The sequence below is a fragment of the Coloeus monedula genome (assembly GCF_965178545.1).
Source record: "Coloeus monedula genome assembly, chromosome: 13".
In the NCBI taxonomy this organism is placed as follows: Eukaryota; Metazoa; Chordata; class Aves; order Passeriformes; family Corvidae; genus Coloeus; species Coloeus monedula.
Window position 1 is genome coordinate 17,761,033 of NC_138793.1, and position 21,774 is coordinate 17,782,806.

General features: G+C 47.3%; 1 protein-coding gene across 1 annotated transcript; it reads left to right on the forward strand.

Annotated features, from left to right (window-relative positions):
• The first annotated feature begins 6,046 nt into the window (after positions 1 to 6,046).
• On the forward strand, positions 6,047 to 20,109 carry WFDC1 (WAP four-disulfide core domain 1). The gene is made up of 7 exons (XM_082290067.1): positions 6,047 to 6,320; positions 11,989 to 12,184; positions 12,933 to 13,016; positions 14,660 to 14,800; positions 15,772 to 15,813; positions 16,584 to 16,658; positions 17,450 to 20,109. Exons 1-6 carry the CDS (start codon positions 6,177 to 6,179, stop codon positions 16,640 to 16,642), a joined length of 666 nt encoding a protein of 221 aa, XP_082146193.1. The 5' UTR covers positions 6,047 to 6,176; the 3' UTR covers positions 16,643 to 16,658; positions 17,450 to 20,109.
• Positions 20,110 to 21,774: the final 1,665 nt, after the last annotated feature.

Sequence of the window (21,774 nt, forward strand, 5' to 3'; positions counted from 1 at the left end):
CCCCAGGGAACTCAGCATGGCTGAATGCAGAGCCCGGTAAAGGCTGAGGATTTGCTGTGAAATCCATGTGGATCCACAGACAAACTTCCCGTGCCTTTAATTTTAGGCTGAATCTGTCCGCCAGGGAGATTTCTCTGAGGTTTCCAGTCTGTCACTTTGTTCCTCTCAGCAGTCCCAGTCTGAGAGCTTCACTGCACATCCTCCCCTCCCAAAACATGCAGCAACTCCCACTGGCCTGAGAGGGAAAGGATCCCGCTGCCCCCCAGCCCCTCGGACCCCTCTCCTGCAGGGACACCAACAGCTCGCAGAAGCCTCTTTGGAGACAAAGGACTTTGGGACGAGCACGCCCCGGAGGGAGCTGGCACAGGGAGCGAGCGGGCAAGAACCGCAGCTGGGGCAGTCCCGCCCAGAGGAATTGTTTGGGATTCCCAGCGGTGTCCCCAGGGCACAGGGCAGCACGGCTGCACCCCAAAGAGGAGCCTCTCCCTCACACCGAGAACCATTCTGCCTCGTAATTAATAGGACCTTTGGATCGTGTATTTGGAGGCTTCCTGGTAATTTTGTCAGTGGGACGCAGCACTCACGCGAGTGCTTCCCTAATAACATTCATCTGCTTCATTTATACCTCATATCCAGCAAAGCTGGTTAAAAGCAGAGGCTTTATATTCTTCTTTACAGGCCTTTCCAAATGCTCAGGGGCCACTTAACACTGACCTCTGCCAGGCTTTGCGAGGGCTTGGGGCCAGATGCTTAAAGGGAATCACCTGTCTGTGTTTTGAATTGCTTTTGATCTTTTATTTCACTCTATAAATTCCCAGTGGAGCTTGCTGGTAGCAAACATCTGGCGCAGTTTTTCCTGCTCAGGGAAGGAATGAATCCATATTGAAACCCCAGATTTGGTGTCTTCCTGTAGAGCTGGCCATAAAATAAGCCCGTGGGTGAGGGGGTGAATCATCTGCATGCAGGGTCACCCCTCCAGAGGTGCTGCAGGTTCTTTTATTTGCTGATTTCATATTCACCCACCTGGACTGGCACACATAAGGGATTCCTTTTCCTGTTAATCCATTCAGGGAGCAATCCCAATTGCTGGATTAGGCAAGGAAGAAAGTAACTATTGTAATATTGCTGTTTTAGGATGTCTTACACAAAGCAGAGGTTGGAGGAGTGACCACACAGGGACACCATCATTGCTGGGAAGCCCAGCACTCCCTGGGGCTTTCCTTGCTTTTCATGTGGCAGGTTCAGCTGCGGGAAGCTGAACCAGGGCGATGGTTTCTCTGTGTTCACATTCACAACAAAACCACTCTGGGTTTACTTGTTTTTGTCTGATTTCCTGAGTGAGTAGAAGTGGGACAGACGAGCCCCAGGGCTGAGCCTTCATGAGGCAGCCAGGGTAGCAGGGAGGAGCATTAAATTAGTTTTTAGAGGGACACAAAGCATCTGTAACCTTCCCACTGGACCAGGTCACATCAGCAATCTCTAATAACCCCCAGGAAATCGTTGCCCTTTGCTGCTGGCAACAGAACCTGTGCAGAGCTGGCAAGGAAACAGCCCCCAGATAAGGAATTGCAGCGGCCCCTGGCATGGGGGTGCTGTGATTATATCCAGCTAAAATGAGTCACCTCGTGCTGCTGAAGTGCTGTGCTCTGAGGAAACCCTTTCTTTGATATAATCTTTCTTTAAGAGTCAGATGTTTCCTCTGGGAAAAAGCAAGTCTTGACTTAGGCTGACCTACCTTGTTTTTGGCTAGAGAATGAAATTTTTCCTTGGCTGCCCCATGACTTTCACTCACAACCTCCCTGAGAACGCTTTTGAAAACCACTACTTGAGGCATCCCAACCAGGCAGCATGAATCCTGGTTCCAAAAATTGTTTTATTGCCCTAAACTGATAAAATGCCTGTCCTTTCATTCAGATACATCTTCCTGGCTGTAACAAATGATGCTGAGGGTTTCACAGGCCCCGAGGAGGTGCTCAAGTCTCGCCCATGTTCTTGCACTATCATCTGACAGCAATTTATGGTACTGCAGAATTTGCCTTATTGAAACCATTTGTGGGATGGAAATTCACAGACATTCATGCACAGAGGGCGACTCTTTGCTCAGTGGTGATGTATGGAGCAATCTCACTCAGAATCCTTGAAGGCAGCGGGAATTTGGTGTGAGGAACTGCACCACAAATTTTGAGGCAGAGAAATCTTGGCTTAGTGATGTTCCGTGGATTCCCTGGACAAGCACATGCTAGAAAATTATTTTAACTGCTGGCCTGCTGAAGCCCATGGTTTCACAGAAACAGGAGCCAAATCCTGCCAAGATATTGCAATAATTCAATTATGCCTTCTACCAGCATCACTTATTGCCCTGGGCATAGGATAGCCATGCACCCCTATGGATGCAGCCATCACCAGAGGGAATTGCTCCACTTGCAGTGAACGACTTTAGCCCTACTGTTGTGTGTGGATAAGATGCAGTTTAAGAGAAAATGGCAGTTATTTCTTTTGTTCTTGTGATAACTGCTTTTAAATCATCACACATCATCAAATACCTGGCAATTGCATTACACTACTCAGAAACCTGCTTACCAGTAAATTTTAAACTTCTAATTATCACCAGTGGCTGTGATCATAAGGACTTGTGCCTGATGCCCGAAATTTCTTCACAAGAGTGCTTTGCACTAATAGTTGGAGCCATAAACCTGCAGATGTTAAACAAGAAGGTCAAGGCTGTTCCTCTTCTTTTATGTCTGAATGGGCCATTCAAAAGTGAACTTGGTAAGGCAGGAACTGCTCTGCAGTGTTCTCCATAAGTGGGCGACTGAGGTCGCTCCTGTTTTAGGTTTCACTGAGCTCCAAATGGGAGGATAATGTGGATATGGGTGGCATAAATGATGTCCTGGAGTTGTCCTGTGACAACACAGCCCAGCAGGGACTGCCAAGAAGATGAATATCCAGAAAAGGTGAGAAAAATATTCTTCCCAATATTGCCAGAGAAGTTTTTGCTAACCCTATAAAAAATATACGATCCCTTGCTTAGATTCCAACACAGACTGGAGGTAGAAGCATGTGAGGAATGGAGATGGGTGGCAGGAAGAATTCATGAAATAGTTGTGTGCAGGATGAGTTACAGTTCCATAAGTGTTATAACATCAATTTGCATTTTTATGTGAAGACCATGACCAGCTGTTGAAGTTGAGTCTCGCAGAATTCTCACTTCTTCGATGCACAATCCATGGACTGTAAGGCACAGACCCTGGTTTTTCCCAGATAAATGTCAAAGCTGTGTATCTGCAAAAATAAAGGCCAGTAAATGGTGTCTGAAGTAGCCATTAATCTCTAGAATTAATTAGTTGCTCCAAGTCCAGATTGAAATTATATGAAACAACAAAAAACGGAATTAAATTGGGGAGATTTACCGTGAGCAGTTGTTTCAGGTTTGGGTTTCAGCAAGAGCACAGACAAGGGAAATATCAGCACAAAGACATAAATTAAGGAGGAATACTCCAAGGAAAAATCTTGTTTGTTCTGTGCAACCAGCCATGTGATTTGTCACCTCAGAGCACAGGAGACGGGGCATGGATGGGAGCTCCTGGATGTGCCTGTATCAAGGTGCAGGTATTAAAATTGCAACAAACTGGGGAGGTGTGTTTGTGAAAGGAACTGGAGAATCCTGTGGTGTCAGACAAAGCCCTCTGAGCAGTAAAAAATCAAGTCACAGGTGGATCAGGTCGCGGTGTTATGGCAGTGATTCATTCCTCTCTGGATGTAATGAAGGTGTCTGAGTGTGCCTTTCACTAATTGCGGCACAGCTGCCGATTTCAGGTGGTGCTTGGAGGAGATCTGGGTGGAGGTGACAGTGACCTGCAGGTGCTGAGCTCTGCCAGCATCCAAAGGTGACACTTCAGTCCTTAGGGAGTCACTTTTCCACGGGCTGAGCTGTGGATGTGAGCTGTCCACAGTTTCGTTAAATGAAGAGAGAAGCCTGAGGAAAATGACCTGTTTGAAGGAAAACTGGGATAAATTCTGCTTGAAGTGCATGACTGCAACGCTGGGGGAGAGGAGAGCTGGCGAAATGATGCAGAGCAGGTGACAGGGACCTGGAGCTGTGCTCCCTGCTGGGACAGACTTCTCAGCAGCCAGGTGGAGGCTGAAGCCTCTGTGGCACAAAATGCTCTCCGGCCCAAATGCTCCCTCCCTGTCCCCTTCTGTGCCTGAAACAACTGTACCATGGGGCCACCTCAAACCCTGTCAGCCCCCAAAACCCCGCTTGCACCTTAAGGGATGACTCTGTGGATCAAGCAGGGATGGGATTGCACAAACACAGCCATGCAGGGTCAGTGCATCTCCACAGGGATTCCCTCTCAAACTCCTGCTGGCAGAGCTCCTTTGGGAACCCCCAGGCCATGCAGAGGCCAGGCACTTGTGCTATCCCACTGGGACCTTGTACCTCTGTGGCTGTGAGGGAGGTGGCCCTCTCCAGTTTAACTCTTCATTCCTTTTCCCCACCCCTCTCTTTCCCCCCATAAGAGTAATCCCTGGCTTTACTTCCCAACTAAATTCCCTGGCATGAATTGAACAGGTTTTGTTACTAGGAAGTTTTTCATAGCAGTAGAGATATAGAGAGAACTGCCCAAAGCACAGTTACTGCTAGAAAACCTTTAGGAACCTTAACTCTAAACAAATCAAATTCTTTCCCTTACATACAGAGCTTTTGAGGCACACCTTGCTCTTTTTTCAGGTTCCCATCATCATATCCTGGCAAGCTTCAAGATGAAATCCTTTGGCTCCCACTTGTGTGCAGCTATTGACACTTGGGCATGGATCAAAGTGAATTTCCACAGCTTTCAGGTATAAGGAATAATTGGAAGATCTTTTTCTGTGATTGTCCACAGGGTATAACACTCCTCTGCAGACCCATTTTAGAGTAGATATAAAATTAATCCAATGCATCCAGCAAGGCTCCTCTCTGCTCAGCAGGGCTGCAGCTGGGGTAAAGCAAAGGCAAACAGGGCTTAATGTCTGTATCTCAATAAGTTTTGTAGTTCTGTTTCTTCCTTCATTCAAGGGAAGGCTGGACAAGCTTCTGGAGGAGAAATTCAGGGGGAATTATAAAATAGACAGCCCCCACATTTGGCTCAGCAGGCCCTGAGCAGCACTCCTGATGTCTCTAAAGTCCCATACCTGCAGTCACACATATTTACACACGGGTATGTAACAGCTGCCTCGCTCTCATGGTTCTGCTTCAGCACCTGCCTCTGTCTCCATCCCAGGTAGGATGCTGGGCTGCTTTCAGCCTGACTTCACGAGTCCATTCCCATCCTTCAGGCACTGGATGTCCATGGGGATGTCCAAAACCCCACATCCACTCCTTCTGTCCCTCCCATTGTCATGCACAGCCTGACTCATGTCCCCTTCCTTGCTTTATCTGTGCTTGTGTAATTTCTGAACCACCTTCCTTCCCTATTCCACACCCGAATTTATTTTTTCCTAATGGTCACGTCTTCCCTCTCCTTCAAAATCATTTTCGGAACACCAACGTCACCTTGGTTTAATTAAAGCCCTGAATGTTTATCATGTCATTAAATCATTTCCTTCGAGTGAGCTTCAGGTGAAGTTATCACTTTGTCAAAACGTGATGCAAACCCACAGCCGGGGGCACAGTGGGAAGCACACAAAGGGAGAGCCCAGTCTCTTGCGAAGTTTGGGTGAACTGTTTGCAAAAATCTGCCGAGCCCACCCCTCCAAGACCTTCATTTCCCCCTGCGGCAGCTGTCATCTGATCCCACGCTTTGGCTTTGAATGGGGCTCTCGGAGGATGCCAGATGTTGGGAACAAAGGTCTAAAAATAATCTTTCCAAGTAATCTTCCCGTCCATCATTCAAGCAGAGCGCGTGCTTTGTGTGAACATGTGAGCCGAGAACCTGATCTAACTTAAAGAAGTTCAACAGCAGCTCCCGGCTTCTGCCTCTGGGCTCCTTTTACTTTTTCTTTCTTTTTTTCTTTTTTCTTTTTTTTTTTTTCCGCCCCGCTTTTCCCTTCCCAGAAGCTGCGCAGGGAAAAGCGGCTCTCCGAGCGCTCAGCCCTCACTCTCCCTCCCTCCACATCTCCCTCTCTCCTTGCCAAGCCTCGGAACCGCCTGGATCCCGAGAGCCGCGCTCCTTATTTCATCTCTCCCTGGAAATATGGATCCCAGGCTGCTGCCAGAGATGCATTTCTGTAAAAAGATCTTCGCTGCAGCCTTGTGTGTCTCGGTCCTGCTGCCGGACCCGGGCTGTGCCAGGACTCTCTGGAAGCGTGCTCTGCTGAAAATGACGGAGAAATACGATGTGAGTGAGGGTGGGGGGATTTTGGGGGAGGATTTTGGGGGGAGCTGGGGATGCTCGCCGCGAAAGGGGAGTTTCCTTACGCATTTTGGGATCAGGAGTGTTTGGATCGGTGGCTGTCTCTTTCTAACAGGATTCCTTAAGTTTTCCCAGGCTGCACGGAACTTTTGCCACCTAGCTGCTGCAGGGGGAAGCTTGGGAAGCGCGCTCGGAGCAGGGAGAGGGCTTTGGAACGGCTTTTCCTGGAAACTCCCCAGGGCAGCAAGGCAAAAGTGACCGGAGAGAAGGGGGATGCAAAGCTGCAGGTCCGGGGATAGGTTTGGTGGGAAGAAGATAATGGGATTTATGGCTTGGAGCAGGGAGGGTTCCCTGGCCAGCTCCTGTGCTGCCTTTTGGGGTAACTTTGGGTGAAATGTGTCCAGCTCCCCGAGATAAGGTGCGGTGGCATTGCCCAGGGTCCTGTAAATCCCTGGAGCGCAGAGACCTCAGACCCCCAGTGCCCAACACCTCGAAGGGTGGCGATCCCAGAAATCCGTTCCCGTGGCTGTGCCGTGCCTGGCACATTCCCTGCGAGCAGAGCTGCTGCCCACGCCCTGGCAGACACTCGGTGGCACCATCTGTGCCTGCCTGCTTTTGGCAGCCTGCAGGCTCCACAGGGCACTGAGCACAGCCACCGCTTCCAAATCCACTCGGAGCACGAGTGCTGGAGCTGGAACTGGGGCAGCAACAACTTACTGGGAGTGGAGGGGATGGTGCTGGGTCTTGTCCTGGTGTGTCTGGGCCAAACAACTGCTAGAGATGGCCATGGAGGAAATGGAAATGAAAAAAGGAAAATTATTTGATAGCTTGACTTTTAGGACTTGTTGTTTAAAAAGAAGAAAAGTTATAAATTTGAAATTTTTACTTGATCCATCAAAGTCCCCTTAGAACTGCCCCAAGGGTTCTGCCCTTGAATTGCCTGGGTGCAAGCCCCTACCAGCCTAATTTCTTATGTTCAGGTCTGATTGCATCTTCCAGCTGCTGCTAGTGCATAAACAGCACCTTGGTGTCACATGCAGATTCCTCCATCTGTTTCCTGCAGCTTTTAATTCAAAAAGGATGCTTTTATGCCCATGACTTTTAGAGTGATGTTTGTGCATGGCTAACATTTGGTTTGTGCAATTGCTGACTCAGAATTGTGACACACATCCCTTGCCCCGATGAGTGAGCTCCAATTCTGTCTTGTCTCCTTGAAATTTTGCAGAAAACATTGTGCTGATATTTGAAAGGCACCTCAGGATTTTGTAAGACATTTTCTTAATTCTAGCCTCTTTTGGGACAGGGAATACTCTGATTTGCACTTTAATTGGAAAATGGTGATAAAAGAGCTGCATTTCCTGCAAAATCACTGACTGGAAAGTGCATTTATATGGATGTTCTTCTGCCATGTTTCAAAGTGAAGCTCAAATTTAATAGGAACTATTAGGTGAATGACCCAGAGAGATAGGACGGGAGCAGAACAGGAATTTACATGTTGATCTTCAGATAACGAGCCCTGCCCAGGCGAAGAGCCGGCTCCCCTGAGGACATATCCTCTTCTTTCAACCTGTACTTCTTCAAAGCACTGTTTTTCCTGGCATCCAGGTGCTACTGATCTGGCAAGCTCAGCTAGAATCGCTCATATTGACAGAAACACTGATCCAGGAAAAACAGAAAATGCTTTTCTTTCTCCTCTTCAAAGCCTTGTCAGGGGGAAAGCGTCTGCTCTCCATCCTCTTCTCCACCAGGAGCGCGTTCTGGCAGCCCCTCTGGTTTCTCAGAGGGGTGTTTTCTCTCCTACCAAATGCTGAGTGTTCCCTGCAGTTGGAATATCAGAGTCTGGGGGTAGAGCAGCCGATCTGTGAGTCACCTGGAGGGAGGGATGGCACGTGGAGGTGCTTATGGGACATGGGCCACAGACATCCCTGTGGGAGCCCCGAAGGACACGGGGGAGGGAGCTGAGCGAGGGCTGTGTGGTCTGAGTCCAGAAAATCTGAGGATACAGCAGGAGAAGCGTATCCAGAAAAATGCTGGGTGCAGAATGACAGGAAGGTGTGAGGATGAGGAGCTGGCTTGTGGTCTGGCCAGGGGATTTTCATTCACCCTGAGGAAGGGTGTTGGTTGGCAAGGAGGGGTCAAGTGGGAATGGGGAAGGGAGAAAGGGGGATTGCAGCGTGGAGAAAAACCTGGCAGTCACAGTGGGATGCTTGGCTTCTGGATTTAACAAATCCAGGTATTTTACAGCCAGAGGGACACTTGTCAAGTTCAGTGATTTGCAGCTGGTGGTGTGCAGCCCCCACACGCCAGGGACTGTTCCCAAAGGGCAGAGTGAGGGAGCCACCTGGGAGCGGGCTTCAGTTCATTACAAAAACACCCATCATGTCTGTTGGGAAGAACCGGGCCAGCCTGGATTTCATTCCAGTGTCAGCTGCAGCAAGTGTTTCAGAAAAATCCCAGCCTTCTTTTAAAGTTTTCCAGAGATGAAGAATTCCTCACAGCTGCTGTAATGCTCTTCCAACAGTTTATTTACCCTCCAGCCAGCTGCCATAAATCAGCACTGGGGTACCCTCTTTGTGCCCCAGGTCAGCACAATGAGATTTCTGGCCCCCATATCCTGAGAATAACCTGTGAGCAGAGCAGCCTCAGCCTCCCCTTTGGAACCTGCACACACAGAGCCCTTTTTCAGTGCTCCCTGCTTTCCAGCCTTTTAATCACTATTGTGCATCTTCTTGGAGCCCATCCCAATCCTGCAGCATTCTTCGTCCTGCAAACAGCAGAACCAAAATGACAATCCCAGAGCCAACAACAGGAGAAGATTATTCCCATTGCTTTGGTCTTGTCCTTCAGATTGCTTAACCTGCCTTCAGTCTGGTGTTTGCCACTTTGATCACCAATGACGTGTGATTCTCCAGGTCTTTGATGGAAATATTGGGGGATTCTAAATTCTCCCTGCCTGTGTATTTTTTTTTCAGAGGAAAGGTGCTTTATGGCCAGTGTTTGGGAACAGCTGCCAGGGCCAGAGCTGGTGGTGGGAGGCTGAAATAAACCTCTTGTGTCACCTCGAGGAGCTCCATGCAGAAAATGAATTAGCAGAGAACTCTGCTTTGACACAAGCTCAGGGACCAGTTCCAAGCACAAATAACAGGACAGATCTGGGATTTTGGGGAGGAAGACTGCATCCCTCAGTTGCTGTTGAAATTGTGGCTGAGACTGAGTGATTCCATTCAGGTTGTTCCTCATCCTTGTAGACTTCCAGGGTTCTTCAGCTGAACTCTGAACTTTCCCCCTTAGTTTGTTTCTGGCTATCTCCAAGGCAGATATTGTCATTAAATGATTTAATAAGTCTCTCTGATGTAATAATTCAAGTCTTGCATTGAAAAATGTTCTTAAGGAAATTTTGACTGTTGTCACAATTTGTAAAAATAATAAATCAGAGCCAAACTGTGAATCCTGGGAGAGCTTCTAAAAAACCTTGTAACCCAAACCTGGGGACATCCTTAAGCAGGTTATTTTGGGGATTGAGGGAATCCTGTTTAATGCACACAGAAACAAGGAGCAACGGTTTTATTAGACCAAATAAGCAAAATATTCTTATTTTGAAAGAAATTAGTTCTGAGCAGTAGGTGAGCAGAGAAAAGGGCAGGGAAGTCAGGAGGTACAAAGTTATTTGGCTGCAACAGTTACATTGTTCCCCAGCGGAAATTTCATTTATGGAGCCAGCTGTTCATTGCAATTTTGGCTTCTGGGTTTCTGAATCATCTCTGCAGTAATTGTTTGGCCATTTTTTCATGTATCCATTATTTGCCAGTATTATTTTGGTCACATTTCTGTCTGCAGATGACCTTTCAAATAGAACAGTAGACTGTGGCCTTCCAGGATGAACACTCCCTCCAACAAGGAGACCTATTCAATGTTTGGAACTGCACAGATTTATTGTTCAGCGCTGCCTTATATCCCAAAATTATGCCTGGTCTGAAATTTTTCTCTATTTAAAGAGAAACATATTTTATCCAACAACACCCAAAAATATAAAAGGGTTTTTTTCAATATCTTCAAGTTTAAAGGATGTTTCAAATTTTTTAGAGTGTTTGCAGCTTTTGAGGAGTGGGCTAATATGAGAGCTTGCAGCTTCAGCATGGAAAACATCATCAAAATTGGGTTTTTCCAAACCTTTTTAGTGGTTTAAACAGCCTATCAATTCAGGGGAAAACAATGTCACAGAAGGGTTTTTAAGGAAAAAGAGGAAATTTTTTGCTGGTATTGGGAACAGGGCAGGAGACTGTCATTAGTGAAAATATCAGAAATTCTCTGTCTCTCTGACACTCCATCTCTGTGCAATGGCCTCTCCTTGGTTTTTGGGAGAATCCATGTGGGAACAGGCTGCTGTCAAAGGCACAGATGCTCCAAAGGAGCTATTGGGGGTTTCAGCAATAAGGATGGAGCAGGATGTAGGTACAGAGGGATATTAATCTCATCTCAAATTTCCCCATAGCCTGGTGGTGAAATTTCCTAGAAACCCCTGGGGGACAGTTGCACCACGTTTTTCCTTGGAATAACACCCCCAGTTTCTCATCACTGATATTTGAACACACCAGTGATTGGGCCACATGTATATTTATACACATTTATTTGTATTTATGACTCTTAGCAGCCTGCTCGTGAGGCCATGGCAGCGCTCACCTCACAGCCCTGGCTTGATGCTGAGCTCTTGTAAAAGTGCAAATCCAGATTCCATCTTTTGATTTTATTAGAGCTTGTAAATGGTTGTTAATAAATCTGAGACCTGAGTGCCCTGAGCACTTTCTGCTGCCCTGGGGAGCTGAGCTGGAGCCCAGAGGTGAGCGAGTGGTTGAGCCACAGGTGAGAAAGGAGTGGGCTGGGGTGATTCACCTCTCTGCTGCAGGGATTTGGCTTCTTGCTAAAACATTCCCAGTGTGAAAAATATCTGAGTGGTGCCTCATAGATATTCCTGCTAAAACCCTGTGCCTGTTAACCCACTTTACAACTCCCTTGTCCCGTCAGTGTGCAATGAGCAGCTCTCCTTTCTGTGTCACTCAAACATGGCCTCATTTCCTTTGGGATGAAGCTGGCATCACTCTCACAGATCTCACCCACCCAGAATGTCCCATGTTTTAGAAATGGTCTCTAATTTAACAACCCAGAGCTCCACAGGGTGGTGAAAGGCTCCCCTATAAATTCTGGTCCAGACAAGGTGATGGAGGTGGAAGGAGCCCACTGAGGAGAGAGGTGCTACCAGGGGCATTTGTTCTATGTCCCAAAACAACACAGTGCCCTCATTTCCTGCTTCCCTACCAAAGTGTTTTGGTGTCCTCATCATGAGGATGCCTGGAGTCTTTCTCTCTGTTTCCCAGACAAATATACAAGACTTTAAAGGCTTATTTTCAATCTCCTAATTTTCACTGCAATAATCTCAATTATAAAACGAGTTCCACGCACTCATTTAGTGATTGGTTGCTGTTCCCAAAGCACTTCACTGGGGGGATCATACAGCTCTGGGAGAGCTGGACAGTTAACCCACCTCTCTGACGAATCCTCAAAAAACCGCTTCGAAACCCCTTTTCCTGCTTCAGCTGGCGGGATGTTTGGTCCTCACCTTACGCCAAACCTGATTTCCTTTTCTTCTCTTTGCAAGGATTATGAGTACCCTCTTCATTCTCACAGCTCCCACTACCAGAAGAACGACCGGTGCCCGCCGCCGCCGCAGAGCCTCCCCGAGCGCGCCTGCGAGGTGCCCAGCTGCCGCTCCGACTCCGAGTGCGAGCGCCACAAGCGCTGCTGCTACAACGGCTGCATCTACGCCTGCCTCGAGTCCGTGCAGCCCCCGCCAGGTACAGCGGGAGCAGTGGGCAAACTGGGAGAGAGAGGAGCTTGCAGAGGTGGGGGCGGTGGTGGTGGTGGTGGTGGTGGTGATCCCCATGTGCGTCGGGTGTGGGGTGGGAGGCTTGAGTGCGAGTTGGGGATGGAGCTCAGTTCCACCCTTCTGGTTTCTCGGGGGATGATGAGTTAAAAAGGTGTCCAAGGCCAGCTGGTGTTGCAAAATTTCCACGGGGTCAAACTGTAGAAGTCAGTCTAGGCCAGTTCGTTTCCTGGGAGGGCATTTTCTGTGCCCCGTCCCTGGCAGTGTCCAAGGACAGGTTGGACGGGGCTTGGAGCAACCTGGGACAGTGGAAGGTGTCCCTGCCTATGGCAGGGGTGGAATGAGATGAGATTTAAGGTCCTTTCCAACCCAAACCATTCTGTGAGCCTGTGTTTCTATATCAGGAAAAGAAGCAATTCCAGCCTGAATTAGTGCTGACAGAAGTGAGGCAGCCACCCCATCATTCCCTGCCATGGGAATGAGAATGTGGAGCAGCAGCTGCTTGGGCCTTTAGGACACCAAGTTCTTGTGGCCCTGGGTAACTTCCACCTCTCCCTTGGCACTGGGACAACAAAAGCACAAATATAAGTCAAAATCAGATCCAAACATCAGGCAGCCTCCTCACAGGCCCCTAGAAGAAATCCATGACTTTTCCATAGTTCTGTGCCCCGTGGCTGCTGCATTTTGACACTGTGATCTCTCGTTTCTGTCTTCTGCAGTCCTGGACTGGCTGGTTCAGCCCAAACCCCGCTGGCTGGGAGGCAATGGGTGGCTTTTGGATGGCTCAGAGGAAGTCTTACAAGGTACAGGACATTTCTCTGTCTTCTTTGCAACGTCCATAATCACACAAAAGCCTTGGAGAATAAATCCCTCATATACAGAGCTTGCCCAGGATGTTGGGCTGCTGGGGCTGTTGGTGTTTGTCTGGAGTTTCCATGGGAATAAGTCCATGTGGTGCTGGGGGCTGGTTTCTGGTGCAGTAAATAAATTACTTTTTATGGATGGATTATCCAGCAGAACACTAGGAATGCTGCAGGGAACTGGGCTTGTACCCATTCTTCAAAGAATTACAGATATATCTTTGTTTTAGATAAAGGCTTTGTCATTGTACACGTTTTCTGCCAGCTTCCTGATAGACCGTAGGTGGACTTGGAATGGGAGATCCTTTAATCCAGAGCAGCCTCATCACCCAGATGCCTTGGGCTGGGGCTGTGGCTCCTGGATCTGAAGGGTGCCTTGGACAGGAGCCCTGGCAAACTTCTGCAGAGTTGTGTCAAGCTCACGTGAACCTGGAGCATCTAATTTTGTAGACTGATAATGAGGTTGTGTTTCTCAGGTTCATTCCACAGGGAAAGGGGTTTTAATTAATTTTTTCCAATACCTAGAATTGAAATAAGGGGGGAGGGGGGGGTGGGAAGAGAAGTTTTCTTCTATGAGACATTCCCAGATGTATGGACACCTGAAGTTTTTGGGTTTTTCATGGAAATGTTAACCCAGCTTTTGATCAGCTTTAGTCAGATATGGGAAGTACAAATAAATTCCCCTCTTTGGTCTTACACAGATGATATCAGACTTGCTGAGCCTTGACTTTCATGTATTATGGAAACTCCAAGTTCTTGAAGAGAAAATTCTGCCTCCAGCTCATTGGAGCTGCACAGCTAGAAATAAGATAAAATAGGTTCCTCCTCATCCATCCTTGTCATGCTTTTATTATTTGTTCCTTATCTGAACACCTTCATCTCAGCTTGAGGGAGTAATTAGGGAGGTGAGAACCATCAGTCACGGCATGAGAATTACAGCAGAGGTCCTCGAAATTAAAATCCTGCAAATGAGAGGGTGGAGCAGCCCTGTGGAGTCTGTACATTTAATGGCCACAAACACTGCCTGAGTCCTGCTTTACCTTCCCACTCTGTGCTGCCCTTGCTGCCTGTCCCGGGTCAAAGTGGTGAAACCTCTGTATGGGACAGGGGTGGCACTGCCTGACCCCGCAGTGAGTCACAGCTGAGGGTTGGATTCAGCAGCAGGTCCATGGGTGTGGAGCAGAGAGCAGAGCAGGACACTGCCAGCTTCCTGCTCACGTTCGCAACTCCTCAGCCAGCCAGAGCCCTGGCTGGGACACACTGACCCCTGCTTGGAGGGGATAGCTGCATGGAGGGGTCACCAGCAGCAGGGTGGGCAGCGGTGGGTGGTCTCCAACCCCAGGCTCACGCAGACCCTGCACATCAGGCTGTGGGGAGGGTGTTGTGCAGGGATTGGGGCTGAGCTGTGCCAGGACACAGGTCAGGCTCCGTGTGAGGTGTGACTGGGATCACCCACCCGCACAGGGCGGTCCGGAGGGGCCAGCCCCGTGCTGCCCTCGATGGGAAGGAGTCTGGGGTCCTGCCCAGGAGCAGGGGCTGTGTGGTCATGTTCAGGGTGGTTGGTGACCCCCAGGCTTCTCTTGCAGCCGAGGCCTGCAGCACCACTGAGGATGGGGACGAGCCCCTGCACTGCCCCACGGGCTACGAGTGCCACATCATCAACCCGGGCAACGTGGCCGAGGGCATCCCCAACAGGGGCCAGTGCATCAAGCTCCGGGGAAACCCAGGTCAGTGGGCTCCCACCTCCCTCCCTCTCTTCGTGCATGCTGATGTGTGCAGGGCAGAGCCAGAAAGGAAGGGAGCAGGACACTCTGTGCCAGTGGGGCTGTGTCAGCTGAGCAGGTGGTGACCTGCACAAAAATTAGAAATATTTCTGTGTTACTGCACACTTCAATAAGAAATCTGAGTTGTAAAGTCCGGTTTTGTCTTCTGACTTTGCTTTCTGCATCCAAAACTTTGTTGCCTTTATTCTGCTGACACATTTGCCCAATAAAGGAACTTATAGAAGCCAAGGTATTTTTCAGGAGAGCTCATAGCATGTTTAGATATTCATTGAGTAGTAAGATATGTACATTGGCACTGGGCTACAATCACCTCAGTGTAGAGACATGAGACATCAGTTTTGCCATGTGGTCACTGTAAAAACCAGGGGAAGCATCAAACTAGATCTCTGAGCTGCTTCCACAACAGATTAAGAGTTTTTCCAGGGTTTTTGGATCATCTCTTTTATAACTTTTTATTTAATAACATTCATAGTAACCAGTGTAATGTAAAACTGTGGGGGTCTTAGACATGAAGTATTTCTAAGGGCTGAAATAATTATATGAATGGCAATCAGAACAACCTAGCTGGAACTTGAATTATGTAAAATACTAATAGATGGTCTGAAATGTTACCCAAATTTTATTTCATTTGGAAAAGCCCTCTGATTCCTTGACTTGTAGCTACTGAAAAGATTATAAAATGCTAGTGGCAATCCCCACTCTTATGGCAAGTGAGTTGTGTCCACAGAGCTCAGTAGTCTCAGCAGTTTATAAGAGGTTTATAGCAGCCCAAATTACTTCAGCTACAGAGGACTTTTATTTTCCTCATTGTGAGGTTATTGTGTCCGTATCTCTAATTTCTCTGTGCTGTGCACCAAAGGTCAGGGCTTAACACAGAAAATGAAGGCTGACTCACCACGTACCTTCTTTTCCAGATGGACACAACCTGAGGCATAAGTATTACAAGGAATATTTTGGTAAGCTGAAGTGTTCGATTTCATTATTAAGCTTTATCATTCCTGCAATTTGCTCCTTATGAAATGAAGGTTTGTACACAGAAAAAAGAGATTCTTTAGCCCCAGCTCTCTATGCCTTGGTCAGATGATGTTATTTTAAGATATGCAATGTCCTGACTGTGGACTCCTGAGAATCAGAATTTTCAGCTGTGACAGAATGAGTTAAATGGTGCAGCCTTCTTCCAGGGGAACCACCCAGTCCAATAATCTTTTGTTATTTTTAAGCATATTTTTGGAGCTTTGCTCTTGGCCCAGGACTCCTTGCAGCTGAACACAGAGCTCTGTCAAAAGCAGGGTCTTGTACTGTGGTAAGAGATAAGGGATGGCTGGAGCCCAGTGAACCAGTCCCTCGATGTTCCCTGAGAGGTGTCAGGTCCCTCTCACAAATCCAGGTCTCAAAGAAAGCAGGAGCATCTCCCAGACCTTTCCTCACAGCTTCAAAGCTCCTGGCTTCTCCCTCTTGGATCTGGATCAGACTGGAAGTGACATTCAGGTACAACTAGAGAACTAGATATCTTTGGTATCAAATACATAAACAGCCAAATCTGGCCAGTTTGGCTGATAAAACCATTAAAGGATTCCCTTTCCTCTATTCCAGTGTGGGCTATCCCAGCTCTCCAAGAGAACTGCTGAATAATGGGACCAATAAAACTGCACTGCTGAGAGAACCTTGAGAAACCGTTTGCCCCAGCCTAGCCTAAAACCTGACTTTGCTGATCTTTGTTTTACAGGGAGCAATTCCAACAATGTGGTCGGCTACGTGAAAGACCAGCAGAAGCATTTAGGCTAATTGAAGGTCTGCCTGGGTAAGAGCCCTGTGAATAAAGGGAAAGCTGGGTGGAAAGAGCTGGTGCTTAGAATTCGATTATTCAGAGAAACAATTGTCTGAGGGTGATATTTCCTCTAAGCAAAATGCTGGAGTAAGGACAGCACTTAAAACCCTCCACAGGTGCATGAAGCACTCTCATTCCATCAGACACACCTGATTTCTTCCAAGAACCTTTGCCTTGTGGGTATTTAGAGGACGGAGTGACTTTTAGGATGAAAAATAAATGCTGCAAAACTTGATGTGCTTTAAGACTTTTTGGGGGCTTTTCCTAACGCAGGTGTAACTGGTCCTGCCAGGCAAATTAAAAAGCTGTTTATTTAAATTATTGACTGCAAAAAGGGGTCAGTCTTGCAAATACTTCAGCACACGGGGGGTTTTATGGGACAATTTTATGTGTGTGAACAGTTGTGCTGAGCACTGGGACCCTCTCATGTGAGCAAAGGCACATTTATCTGGCCAGAGGCAAGCCAACAGCAAAAGCTCCATCCATTTTATCAGCCTTGCATTAGGCAAGAATGAAAATATGTATTATACCAGAAGTTCTGTCCCAAGATGGTTTTCTCAACACTTTCGGCTTCACTTTAAAATTAACTTGGGCTTAGCTGGGAGTTATGAAAACAAAGCAGTTCAGTGTCTTTCTGTACCTACGTCAGGCTGGCTGTTGAGATTACACAGCTACTTAAGGACAAGTTCTGTGCAAACATCCCAGGAAGGATAAATATTTTAATTCCTCTTTTTTTTTTCTTTTTCTGTTTGGTTTTCACCCAGCTGGACCACTCTGTCAAGGAATGCTTTACCCAGCAGCTTTCCGGTCCCACATCTCCACAAGCACATCTCCAGCATCCCCCTGATCCCTGCCCATCACTGACAAAAAAATTTCATTATCCAAGGAACAGGATGAGTCCAGATTTTAACCCCATCAGGAGGGGGAGAAGTGTGATCCCCTGAAGGAAACCACCCTGGTTATCAGCTGCCCTTCTCCGAGTGAAATGCAAACACCTCCAAGGGACCCCAGTGAGCCACAGTGCCACAGTCAGGCTGCTGACACAGAGCCTGCCCTTTACATGCTTGTTGTGTGACCAATTCAGATTTCAGGCCCATGAACACAACCCAGTGTTACCAAAGTGACGCCAGAATTCTACCTAAATGTCATATCTAAGGTGCTTTAAAATAGGTGAGACTAAAGAGGTTCTCTGGATCAAAGCCAGTGCCTGCCTGTCTTGAACAACTCCTTTAAAGAAGCCTTTTCATCAGCTTAAAATTCAAAGAAACCTGCAAGTCTCTTTGCCTGTTTACATCCAGGTTTTACCAGGCTTGACATCCACTCTAAATGGCTAAACCTGAAGTCCTAAGAATTTGAGGAAGTCTAAGCTAGGAGCAGAACCAGCTTTATAAATGTTTTTAGGTTACTTTCCTTTTCTCAGTCTGGTGAGCTGCAGATTCAGAGTTAATAATGGAACAGATTCCTTCCTGCAACATCCAAGCAGAGTCACAAATGCATGCCAGGCTTTGTAATGTGCTGTTTTTAGCCAGCACAGTTAATACTCAAAAAAATCTGTGTTTTTGTACCTGCAAAACCTCAGCAAGAGGCCTGAAGTCTGGATAATTTGTTAAATGTATTAGAAAAGCAAATCCAGGATAAATGTGTGTGATGACAAGGATTGTCTGGCAGATGGGCCACTGCTCCTCAGGACTCCTGTAGCTTTGTGTTGGCTTCCATAAATCCTTAAGGTCTGGTTATTTGTATTTGGGCCTCACAGCTTCTTTTAGCTGTTTAGCATTATACAATGGAAAACACATTTTCTATTAAGGTTTTCCTTTCCTGTGGCAGTCCTGAAGGGACAGTTGCATTTATTGTGACAAATCAGCCAGAATTGTTTGGCAGAAAAGCCACATTTGCTCCATGGTTTAGTCCACATCCCCATCTGCATGCATGAAATTAGCATTTTAATTTGCACAGTAGTAGCACTGCATATAAATATGAATACCCACTTCACAAGTGCAAGTGCCTGCTTCCACTCACAAAATACAGGATTCTCTTTTTTTCCACTCACTAAATGGTTTAAGCCAAATCCAGGACACCTATGAACCTCTTGATACTTTGCACGTGACGTTTGCAGCTGGAGAGATGGAAGGTGCCAAACTGCTCTTCTGTTTCCTATTCTAAGCACAGTCCTGGGTGCTTTACAGAGCAAAGGAACAGCTGAAGGGCTCCACATTTTCCTAAATATCTTCATTTGTTGAACCCACTTTTTCATGCCTTTTGTTTTTTCAAAGTGCAAGGCGTTAAATGCAACACCACGTTTGGACAGAGCTGTTTGTAGAATTTTATCCTGCACAGCTTCCTGCAACGAGATCTGAATTCCTGCTCAGACACAGGAGCCACAGGATCAGAGAATTGTGGGCTGGTTTAGGTTGGGAGGGGGTTTAAAGCTCATCACCCTTCACTGGACCAGCTTATCCAGCCCCGAATCTGTATTTTATAGTTCCAATCTCTGTTTAGAGCAGAAACTTGCCACTATCCTCGCTCATCAGTGCTGCTCAGTGAAGTGAATTGATTTCAGTGAAATGGATTGATTTTGTTCAGCCTAACTTTCTGCAGAAAAAAATCAAATTCTGATTAAATGAGCAAAGCCCTTCAATGATCACTGCTGAGCCCTGAAGAGTAAATGCCAAACTGTTCTGTTTTAAACTAAAGAATCCAGTACCTAAAACCTTGTGAGGAGATAGTTGAAGAACTGGTGTTGAGCATTCACAAATTTGAAAGATTAAAAAACTTAAAATCTCAACGTAATCTCTCAAAGCAGCCCAAAATGTGCTTGAGTGGACACATTCACTTCAGTGTCTGGGTTTTTTGTGGCTGCAGAAACACGTACCTGTCCACCTGGCTGGGACAGTACAGGAATTTTTTGCTTGCAAAAAGAATTTCTAAAAAAAGAAAATTGGCAAATTAATCATTTGATGATGAATTTCTGTTTACTGGCTGTTATCAAAGCCATCACTCTTCTTTCATGGTGCTAAAATGTTCAGGAGGTTTTTTTTTCAAGCTAATTCAAGTTATTAATTGTCAAACTCAGAAACAAAAGCCACAGAAGGGACTTGTCAAAGAGCTGTGTTTTCAGCAGTGGCATCCCTCAGACACTGAAATGAAAACACAGAGCAGGTGAGTTGTCCTCAGATCTTCTCTCCAAAGACAGGTGCTTTACCTGGTGCAGCACAGTCGGAAATGACTGGTGTAGGTTGTTTTATTTAATACTTCCATTAACACTTTGCAGCATGTTTGGTGCTATGATCACCTTCCCTTGTGTCACTGAGTGCTGACAATGCCATGGCCTCCCCCATCCCCGAGGATCTGGGAAGCCCCAGGTGCACAGACACGTTCAGGTTCTGCTTTGGTGCTCAATAAAAAGCAACCAGTCTATTTTTCACTTGTTTCACTTGTGTCTTGTTGATGTACCTTCAGCTCTGGATTATGGAAAAAAGGACAAATCTTTTAAATTTTTAGTTGTTGGGAGAACTCACCTAACACAGGCACAGGGAGACAAAAGTCATTTTGTCCACTGGAAAGGAGGTGACAGACCCCAAAACACATCCACCACCCCTGCCCCCTTCCAGAGGGGGTCAGACCCTCAGTTCTTGGCCCTGCATTTCCACTGCCCACAGAGGAGCTGGTGGACAGCACTGTGGGGAGGCTGGGGGTGGTGCCTCTGGAGAAGGTGACCCTTTGTTCGACCAGGCACTGTTGCTGCCAGTTCAGGTGCTTTGGGCTGCACCAGCAGCTGCTCAGGCAGCTCTGCAGGAGGCTCAGAGGGTGAAGAAACCAACCAAGGCAAAGGCCAGAGCTGGGCTGTGCCCACTGCAGGACAGAGCTGGCAGAGCAGAGAGGTTGGGCCGTTGCCAGGCTCCACCATCCCACCTGCCCCACCCACAGCAGTCCTGCTCTACCTGCTCGTCAGGAGCGGGCAGGAGTCCTCCTTCCCTGCCTCCCTCCTGCCCTGAAACCAGAACAGGGAGAGAAACTCCTGGAGCTGAGCCACGGAGGGACAGCAGCGGGGGCTGTCACTTTGGAAGGGTTTGGAGGGGGTTGAGATGACCCCAGCCAGCATCATGTGCCAGGGCAGCTCCTCACTGAGTCAGTGAAGTTGTCCTTGGGATCACTTGGACCTCTCATGGCAATGGCCTGTTTGGATGGGGAGAGCACAGGGGGTGTGCACATAACTCCTGTCTCCTGCTGGGAAGGGTGATGGGAACCAGGAACCTTGGCTGGCAAGAGAATGATTTGTCTGGTGAACACCACCGAGTTATGGTTTCATTTCAGCTCGTTTCCATGCCAGTGCAAGCAAATATGGTTTCTGCTACTGTAGCTTGGTAGTGATCTCTGTGGAAAAAGCACAGCATGACCTGAGGCAGCATCTGGAGGTGACACTGAAGTGCTGTCAGTGCTTCCCAGAAACCAACAGCTGGATCAACAGAAGGACTCACAAAATAAATCTTCAGGAAGTCTATACCTACTCCCAGAATAACCAGAATAATATAAAATAATTGCTGTACTTCTGACATGCCTGGTTCAGAGCTCGGTGGTGCAGGAGTGTCTTGGTCACCTTCAGGAAGGTTTCCATAGTTTGATGAGCAGTGAAGAAGCCCACGAGGTTTGTACAACCCATAAAAGGGTTTTTGCAGGCTGAAGGTTTCTCTTTGCTCGTGACACAGCAGGGATTGGTTCATTCAGGGGGGTTATTTTCTTCTCGCACCTCACACTGGGCTGGATTTCCCTCTGGAGGTGAGGTCAGATGAGCATTGATTGTCTCCCTGTGGCAAAAAGATTCACAGCATCATTCAGGATCCTTTGAAGATAAATTTTTAAAAAAACCTTTTTCTGGTGAGTCTGCAGAGGTAAGCCCTATTTCTTCCCATTATTTTGTCCTTGTTGCTTTTCCATGCAGACAAAATAGCAAGAACAACAAGAGAACCTTGCAAAACAAAAAAAAATGTACAAAACAAAACATGCAAAACAAAAAAGACCTTTAGAGAGTTTCCCAGACAGAGATGTGGATGCTGGGACTCGTTCCACCCAGCCTGAGCCCCCACCAGGT